This window comes from Rhagoletis pomonella, unplaced genomic scaffold, assembly GCF_013731165.1.
Source record: "Rhagoletis pomonella isolate Grant_MI unplaced genomic scaffold, Rhpom_1.0 Rhpom_scaffold_00442, whole genome shotgun sequence".
Taxonomy (NCBI): domain Eukaryota; kingdom Metazoa; phylum Arthropoda; class Insecta; order Diptera; family Tephritidae; genus Rhagoletis; species Rhagoletis pomonella.
Genome location: NW_023458996.1, coordinates 1 through 7,711, shown reverse-complemented (window position 1 = coordinate 7,711; position 7,711 = coordinate 1). Strand labels below are relative to the sequence as shown.

Here is a 7,711-nt window from a genome sequence, read left to right as displayed (position 1 = left end):
TAAGAAATAGCCTTTTCTACCCTTTTTCAAAATCAATTTAAGGGAAACTTTACTTTACGGCAAATCGTTGTGTGCGTGGTGAGCGGAAGGGAGGGAGCGTGGCACCTCCCACACCCCATTTTAGAGAGGGCATGAACTGCCGTTTTCAAAAATTTAACTCCCAACTGCCGAGGCGCCATACAGGTCCATTGGGAGTTCTTACAAAAATGGGCAAAAATTAAAATTTTTACCTGCGTTTCTGCTTGTTTTGAGTAGATGAAGGCAATAACTTGAGCCTTTCCGTATCGCCGGACAAGAGTAGGGCCGCCAAATGTATTTAATATTTCTTGTGCATAAAAGTGAGGACCCCAGGCTCTATCTAGGGGCTTCCATTGAAAAAGTTCTTTCTTCGTAGGCGGCCTCTGGTCGAGCTTAAGGATTATAACCCTTACTAAAAAGAATTCTCCTTTCTGTGTTGTCGAAGGAATCGGGCGTAACACCTTTTTCACAGAACACCTTTCTTTTGTCAAGTATGATCCTCTGGCAACATGTACACGTGGTAAATAAACACGTAATAAGTAGCTTTGTAACCAGCAATTGATGGTATTTCAACATAGAATTAGTTAATGTTAAATTTATAAATGTACTTTTAAACAAAAGTGTATTCTTTTAGCAACGCGTGCATGTGATAAACATTAATTTCGGCCCGCCCATTCCGACGTAATATATGATATACGTATATATAGCCGTCAATTTAGATGGAGTTTAATCACCTAGTCACATTTTGTGTGAAGTTCTTTTGGTAGGAATGTTTTTCACCTCACACCCTTTTCTTAAAAATAGGAAAAAGAACTAGAATTTTTTTATTGTGTACTTTATAATTCCTATCGATTATAAGGTCGATAATTTATTTATACTCATCTTTAGGGCGCTGTGTTGACATTTTGCACACTTTTGTAAATTTTGTGTTTATTTACTTATATTTGGTGTATTATTGCATTAAATAAAAGCTGATAGATTTAACTAGAGTTTATTTATGGATATAGTTCCGATCTGTCGAGTATGCCTCAAAACTTCATTATCCTATATAGATCTGGAGACTCCTTTCGAGCAAAGCAATCCTGAGAGCTTCCACTTGGAGACTCATCAATCAAGCATGTTTACTACATATATGGATTGCTTCCGAACTTGTACGCAATTAGCAGCAGCTGATCGAGAGGAGGAAATGCCTCAAAGTATTTGTGAACAATGCGGGTTTGAATTAGATGTTGCTTGGAACTTCATTAAGAAATCTGTATATGCAGATACAATTTTAAAAGGTAGCCTAGAAAGCAAAGAAAATGTAAGCATTGTGCTTCTTGGTGATTTTGAAGAATATGAAACAGAATTCGAAGTAGCAGATGAGGAAGTATTGTCATCAGTCAGCGATGATGTAAGAAGTTGCTGAATTTTTAAGTATAAAAGCTGTAATAAAACTTAAAACAGTTTCCTGGATAACCAAAAACATTAATTGCTTTTACAGAAAAATGTCGTAACAACTTTAAAAGAGGAGGAAGATGGAAATGACAATATAACCACGCAAGAAACGGAAAACCAAGGTAATGTGCAATGAAATGATTATATTAAGAACTTTCATATCAAGTTTTATGTATTGCATTAGCGTTGATGGTGCTTTGTTTACATTGTGGCTCTTATTTTAACCCGAAATTTGAGCATAGCCATAATACAAGCTCTCCTATTTTATCAATAAAACTAATCGAAGAGGACTCTTTGAATAGAAACTTGAATATCGATTATTCAGAAAATAATGAAAAGGATAATGATTCGCTGAATGAAACGATAACAAATGAATCTGCACCATTAATAGAAGCCGAAAAGCATTCCATCTTGGAGTTAATGGACGTTGGCATAGATGGTGGAAATATAACCCATGAGAGTTTCGAAGAGGATGATGTTAATACAGAGAAAATCATCATCGATGATAATGAAATCGGTAAAAACAAAAACATTCAATACGCACTTTATGTTCAAACAAAGCTAATACTTATCTTCTCATAGATTTGAACTCTGCCTTCTACTGTTCAACTTGCCTTCAATCATTTGAAACTCGTCGAAAGCTATTGCTTCATTCTCGAACTCATAAAGCCTTTGATGGAAAAGCTTCTATTTGCAAAATTTGCCATCAAAAAGTAACTAAAGGAGAAACAATACGTCAACACATAAAAAACAATCATTCGAAGATTATACAGTGCAGTGAATGTGAATATCGATGTCTGGAAGTTAAAATGGAAGACCATGTGCGTCGAACTCACGACAATTCGATTACCTACCCTTGTAACTTTTGCGGTCAGTTAGAATCTATTATGAACATGATTGATTTAAACAAAGGTGCCTTTTGCATTCTTCTTAGATAAAACGTTCTTCTCTCAGACCTTATTAAATACGCATCATAAGTACCACCAACGCAAAGAAGTTAGTGTCAAATCTGATGCCTGTCAAATATGTGGTAAGCGATTTTCCACACAACACTACCTGCGCTTGCATTGTGATGTACATCGTAACGAGCGACAACTTCACCAATGTGACTATTGCGATAAAGTTTATGTCAGTAAAGTAGCTCTGGAAAATCACATCCGCCTTCATAAAGGCGATACAATAAATTGTGATCAATGCGGTTTGTATTAACTTCGAACAAGTTAGATATTGCACGTTAAAAACAATACGAAAAATTTCAGGGAAGCAATTTGTACGCCAATATGAATTAAATGTACACATGCGATTCCATACTCGAGAGTATCCGTTTGAATGTGAAGTGTGCGGAAAAAAATTCGCTATAAAAGGGCACCTGCGCACACACATGTGGAGACACCAAGGATTGAAGCTACAATGTGAAGAATGTGGAAAGCTATTCACTTCAACAAAAGCTTTGCAAGAACATTCTTTTGTACACAGCGAAATGCCTTTTCCGTGCAGTTATTGCGGGCGGGGATATCCCTCCAAACAAAAGTAACCCAAATTCTGCTTTTGGAATATTGAGTTTATTAATTGTAAATAATTTATATGTTCACAGATTTAAAGTACACCTTAAATCGACGCATCTTATTGATCTGACAGAAGAGGAACTTCTTAAAGTTACAAAATTACAAACACCGAAACCTTTACATAGAAAAAAACTTACTTTAGTACAAGCGGACAGTGTTATGAAAGAGATTGAAGTAAAGGATAGTGGTGGAGATGTGGCAAACGACATAGAGGAAATGTTGGTTAAACTTAATTGATACTTATGTTTGAGAATAAATAAATGTAATTGAAATCTAAACTTATTATAATGTTTTTAATGATTATATCTTATCTTATTATTAATGATTATATCTCCGTTACACGTCCCCGGTAAATGCTTTTTGTTTTTACTTTTACAATAAGCTGATCGATTTCCTCGACATCCGTCACTTTATGAACACCGCCGATATGGCGTCGCATCCTAAAAGTAATATGGCGAAACTTATCAAATAGAATATACATTGATACATGTTTATTCCAAACGTACTTTGATTTTTTTACAAATCCCTTGTCGCATATAGAGCATCGCAACGGTAAGCCTGTGTGCTCTTTACGATGCTGTAGCATTGTTGATTGATGAGCGTACTCTTTTCCACACAAGTTGCATTTATAACGATGACCTTCATGATGCCGGACGTGCTTATTCAAAACATGAACATACTTGAAACATTTGTTGCATTTCGGACACTTGTATGGTAGTTCACCAGAATGACTTCTTAGATGGATTTCAAGATCAACAGGCCGCGGATACTGCTTTGAGCAAACTTTACATTTCAACGAAAGCCCAGTATGACATTGTTTATGAAGCTTTAGACCGCCTTTGTAAAAGAAAGTTTTTTCGCACTGGTCACATTTGAATTGGGGTTCCCGGTTTTCTTCATGAGTTTTAATATGGGTTTTGTATGCATGTTGAGTAAAAAATTTTCGCTGGCACTCGTTGCAACTTATAGACCTCTTTCTATTCGCCTGATGGGTCTCTTCGTGCCTCTTCAATCCAACTGCATCTTCAAAGGTAGACGCTGAACAACAAAGAAAACCGTATTTTTTTCACAAAACAATTACTTAAAAAAAGTGCGGAACACATCATTGAAACTTGAATAAATGTTATGCATTAACATTTTCTTGTGCATTCACCACTTTTCCAAATCCAATATTATTCAAAACAAAACTAATCGGAGCTTTACCGAAGTCTATAAGTAGTCCGTAAAGTACAAGCTCAAGGGCTTTAAAATAAATATATTTATTTATGGGCAGGAAATATTTATGCGCAGTTTTTTTATATACAGAAACTATAAAATTGCAGAATTTATTATTTAAATTCTTTAGATCGCGCCTTTGGTTAACTAGAAACAATTTTGAAATTTCATAGAAGATAATATCCCTATAACGAAAGTACATAACTTTGTTTATCCAGTTAATGAAATGTACATATGTACTTGTTGAGCAAAAAATTTTCGATTCTTTACCGATTTAGGAAAAATACGATAAATATATGATTATTTTAATATAAACTTACGGCATGCGTAACTAAGCATTATTTGTTCATTTTTGGAGTGAAACCGAGATATATGTCGCTTGTATTGATTTCCCTTTAATGGTTTACTGCAGTATTCGCAAATAATCATAGAAGATGCTCCACATGCGTTGGTAGCACTTTGCTTACCTATTTCTGGAGCCATTCGTGATAATTCCTTTTCCGGATCATCGATGCTGTTGGGTTTATATTTGAGGCGTTCCTCTAAACATTCATTCTTTTTGGAATCCTTTAAATGCCATAATTCTGTTTCTTCTATTTCCGTGAGTAAATAATTCTCCGAGTCTGTTATATCGGTGACTCCATCTTCTCTAAAATTGTTTGTAGACTGTCGATTTTCGGGGGAACTATTCAAAGTGTCTAAATCGTGAGCTTCTCTTTGTTCTTCAATTAAGTATTCAATAGCTAAATGCTTTCAATGCAGACAATTTTTTTTTTCAAGATTAAAGATTTATTAAATATTTCACATGCATGCAAACATATGTTCATATATATATATACCTCTTCATGTGTTACTTGCTCAGATTCGCAACAATTGGAATCATCGTACTCTTGCATATTTATTAACTCGAAACGTTCCGATTGATTCTTACATCCAGTGTCATTTCTACATAGCTCCTGATCAGACTTTTGTGCTTTTCTTATGAATCTGAATGCATTTATTAGCTCATGTACACAGTCCTTGCATAAGTAATGCATCTTCATTTTGGATTTTGATGACGTCTTATTTACATCCAGTTGTGTACATAATTGAAAGCATTCCATTAACGTTAGTGGTTCATTGATGTCGTCCATCGGCATATACCAATCATAAAGCTCTTTAAACTGCTTTTTACATAAACACGCCCGACATATATTTGCCATAGCCAAACTCATTGCAGTTTTATAAACAAATTAAGATGAGATAATTCGATAACCCTTATATACGGGAATCGATTTTTCTGTTGCAACCACCGATAATTACGAATCGATTTCTAATTTTAAGTGATGAAAAATGCTGAATTAGGTTTGTTCCACAAGCTAACCGAAGAAAACTCGGACTCGAAAAATTGGTGTAATTTTGTGTAAACTTCGGCAAACATTTGTTTATCCGAGTATATTCTCCAAAAAAATTGTCCGAGTAATGTTTGTGTTGAAAATAATTAAATGCAAATTTTGTAAATTTTTTATTTGCTGAGAGTTTTGTGTAACTTTCCTTGTTTTCGTACGATTCTAAAATTGGAAATCAATAAACCTCGGCCATTGCTTATTTTTTTTTTATAAAAAATCAAAGATATTATTTTTATCGATTGGTATATTACAAACCGCAGTCCTGTTGCTTTAAAAAAATCGGAAAACAAAAAAATATTAATATAATTAATGTAATTTTATTTGTTTTTTCAATAAATACAGCTATTTTGTATTAAAATTTAAAGATACCATCACGCTTGTTCTGCCAGTCGGACGATTTTAAAAATCTTTTTTGAGGATTTCTTAGCAAAAAGTCAAAAATACTAATTTGATGGATATGACGTAAATGATGTGTTTTTAGAGCTTCAATTCAAAATATTTATTACGTTCGTTACAAATATATTTTGCAAATCGCACCAATTGCTTTAAGGGCTTCGTCACACGGTCCGTATTTATTGACGTTATACAAGTATCGCGATATTTATTGACGGTGTAGCATGCAGTATTCATGGTTCGTGATCTATATCGCAAAATTTCTAAACATTTTGTAATCTGGATCGCGGATCGCAATACCGTCAATAAATATAGAACGTGTAGCACTTTCAAAACGCGATCCATACATTTCGTCAGTGCATCTTTTACTCTCATAATGCGAACATCGAGAACGTAATCGCTCTGCCTTCGCTCTCGGTGCTTAAAACCTTTCAAAAGAAATTCAAAAAATTTTAATTAACATTGGAAATTTTAAAATATATTTGGTTCATACCCCTCCATTTTTTTGTGTTCACACGAAGATTGATTACTATTTCACTTCCTTAATTTGATGACAAAATATGTAGAATACGAACTTGCATAGCCAAGTATGACTGCACTTTAAACATCTCGTTTACACACCACAAACATGTGTACATCTCTTATTTATGTGTGGTTGTTAAAAATATTACCCATCAATTTTCAATGCGTCAAATAATTTTAATTCCTAATTCATTACTGCAAGCTCTCCCGCTTTCTCAGTAGAATGTTGGGTTACATTTCCATTCTTCCTTTTCCCTTTAAGCGATACAACGAAGTTTTCTATTTCGGGCAAATTAATCTTGTGCACGTTCTTAATATGTCGGCGTACTCTATTTTTTTTTTTTAAGGATGAAAATATGCATTTTTATCATAAAGGTAAATTACTTTATAGGCTTACTTGTACATTTCGGGGAATTCTTTTTCACAAATTGAACATCTTAACGGCAACCCCGTATGTTCTAGACGGTGTCTTTGTAGTGTCCATTCATATGAATATTCCTTCCCGCAGTCCTCACACTTCCACTGTAGTCCCTCATGTAATTGTGAATGCTTTCGCAGTGTGGACATTTTTGTAAAGGCTTTTTCGCATTTATCGCATTTAAATGGCGTATCACCCGTGTGGCTTCGTAAATGAACTTCAAGATCAATAGAACGAACGTAACGCTTCTGACAATACTTGCACTGTATCGTTTGGCCTGCATGTTTCTGTTGGTGTACAAACAGATTACCTTTAAACAAAAACGATTGCCCACAATCGTTGCAATGAAATAACGGTTTTCGACTAGGGTCGTGCGTCTTCAAATGATTTTTGCGTGCCGTTTGCGTAAAGAATTTCTTACCGCACTCCCCACAAGCAAATTTTCGCTCTCTATTACTTTCGTGTATATGTTCATGTTGAATCAAAGTGCTGCGATGTCTGAAGGTTCGAGCTAAGTAAATACTTTTAAGTTGTTTGTTGCAAGATATTGTAAAAAAATACCCACTAAGGTTATTAACAAATGTACTTACGACATGATTTGCAGAGAAAAACTTCAATACTTCGTGTACAAGAATGTCGCAAAAGTTTAGTTTTTCTTACTGTTTTTTCGCAAATATTGCAAAACACGAGTTCTTTAACTTTTTTTGGTTTGGAATCATTTATTTTTGCTTTCCGTTGGATCTTGAAATCAGCCT

General features: G+C 34.5%; 3 protein-coding genes across 5 annotated transcripts; 1 reads left to right on the top strand and 2 right to left on the bottom strand.

The window, feature by feature from the left end:
* The first annotated feature begins 940 nt into the window (after positions 1-940).
* On the top strand, positions 941-3,298 carry LOC118750892 (zinc finger protein 623-like). Its single transcript, XM_036485622.1, has 7 exons — positions 941-1,411; positions 1,502-1,577; positions 1,640-1,972; positions 2,038-2,325; positions 2,390-2,653; positions 2,715-2,985; positions 3,050-3,298. Exons 1-7 carry the CDS (start codon positions 1,016-1,018, stop codon positions 3,255-3,257), a joined length of 1,836 nt encoding a protein of 611 aa, XP_036341515.1. The 5' UTR covers positions 941-1,015; the 3' UTR covers positions 3,258-3,298.
* Positions 3,299-3,330: 32 nt separating this feature from the next.
* LOC118750893 (gastrula zinc finger protein XlCGF67.1-like) lies at positions 3,331-5,043 on the bottom strand. Of its 3 annotated transcripts, XM_036485624.1 has the most exons (4): positions 4,703-5,043; positions 4,556-4,641; positions 3,527-4,058; positions 3,331-3,460 (listed from the first exon to the last, which is right to left on the bottom strand). In XM_036485624.1, exons 2-4 carry the CDS (start codon positions 4,572-4,574, stop codon positions 3,346-3,348), a joined length of 666 nt encoding a protein of 221 aa, XP_036341517.1. In that variant the 5' UTR covers positions 4,575-4,641; positions 4,703-5,043; the 3' UTR covers positions 3,331-3,345. The 3 variants fall into 3 exon arrangements, with proteins under 3 accessions (XP_036341517.1, XP_036341516.1, XP_036341518.1); XM_036485623.1 differs by having other exon boundaries at positions 4,556-5,043; XM_036485625.1 differs by lacking the exon at positions 4,556-4,641 and having other exon boundaries at positions 4,703-5,041.
* Positions 5,044-5,918: 875 nt separating this feature from the next.
* On the bottom strand, positions 5,919-7,634 carry LOC118750891 (zinc finger protein OZF-like). Its single transcript, XM_036485621.1, has 4 exons — positions 7,547-7,634; positions 6,936-7,478; positions 6,510-6,867; positions 5,919-6,444 (listed from the first exon to the last, which is right to left on the bottom strand). Exons 1-3 carry the CDS (start codon positions 7,549-7,551, stop codon positions 6,723-6,725), a joined length of 693 nt encoding a protein of 230 aa, XP_036341514.1. The 5' UTR covers positions 7,552-7,634; the 3' UTR covers positions 5,919-6,444; positions 6,510-6,722.
* Between the last annotated feature and the right edge of the window lie 77 nt (positions 7,635-7,711).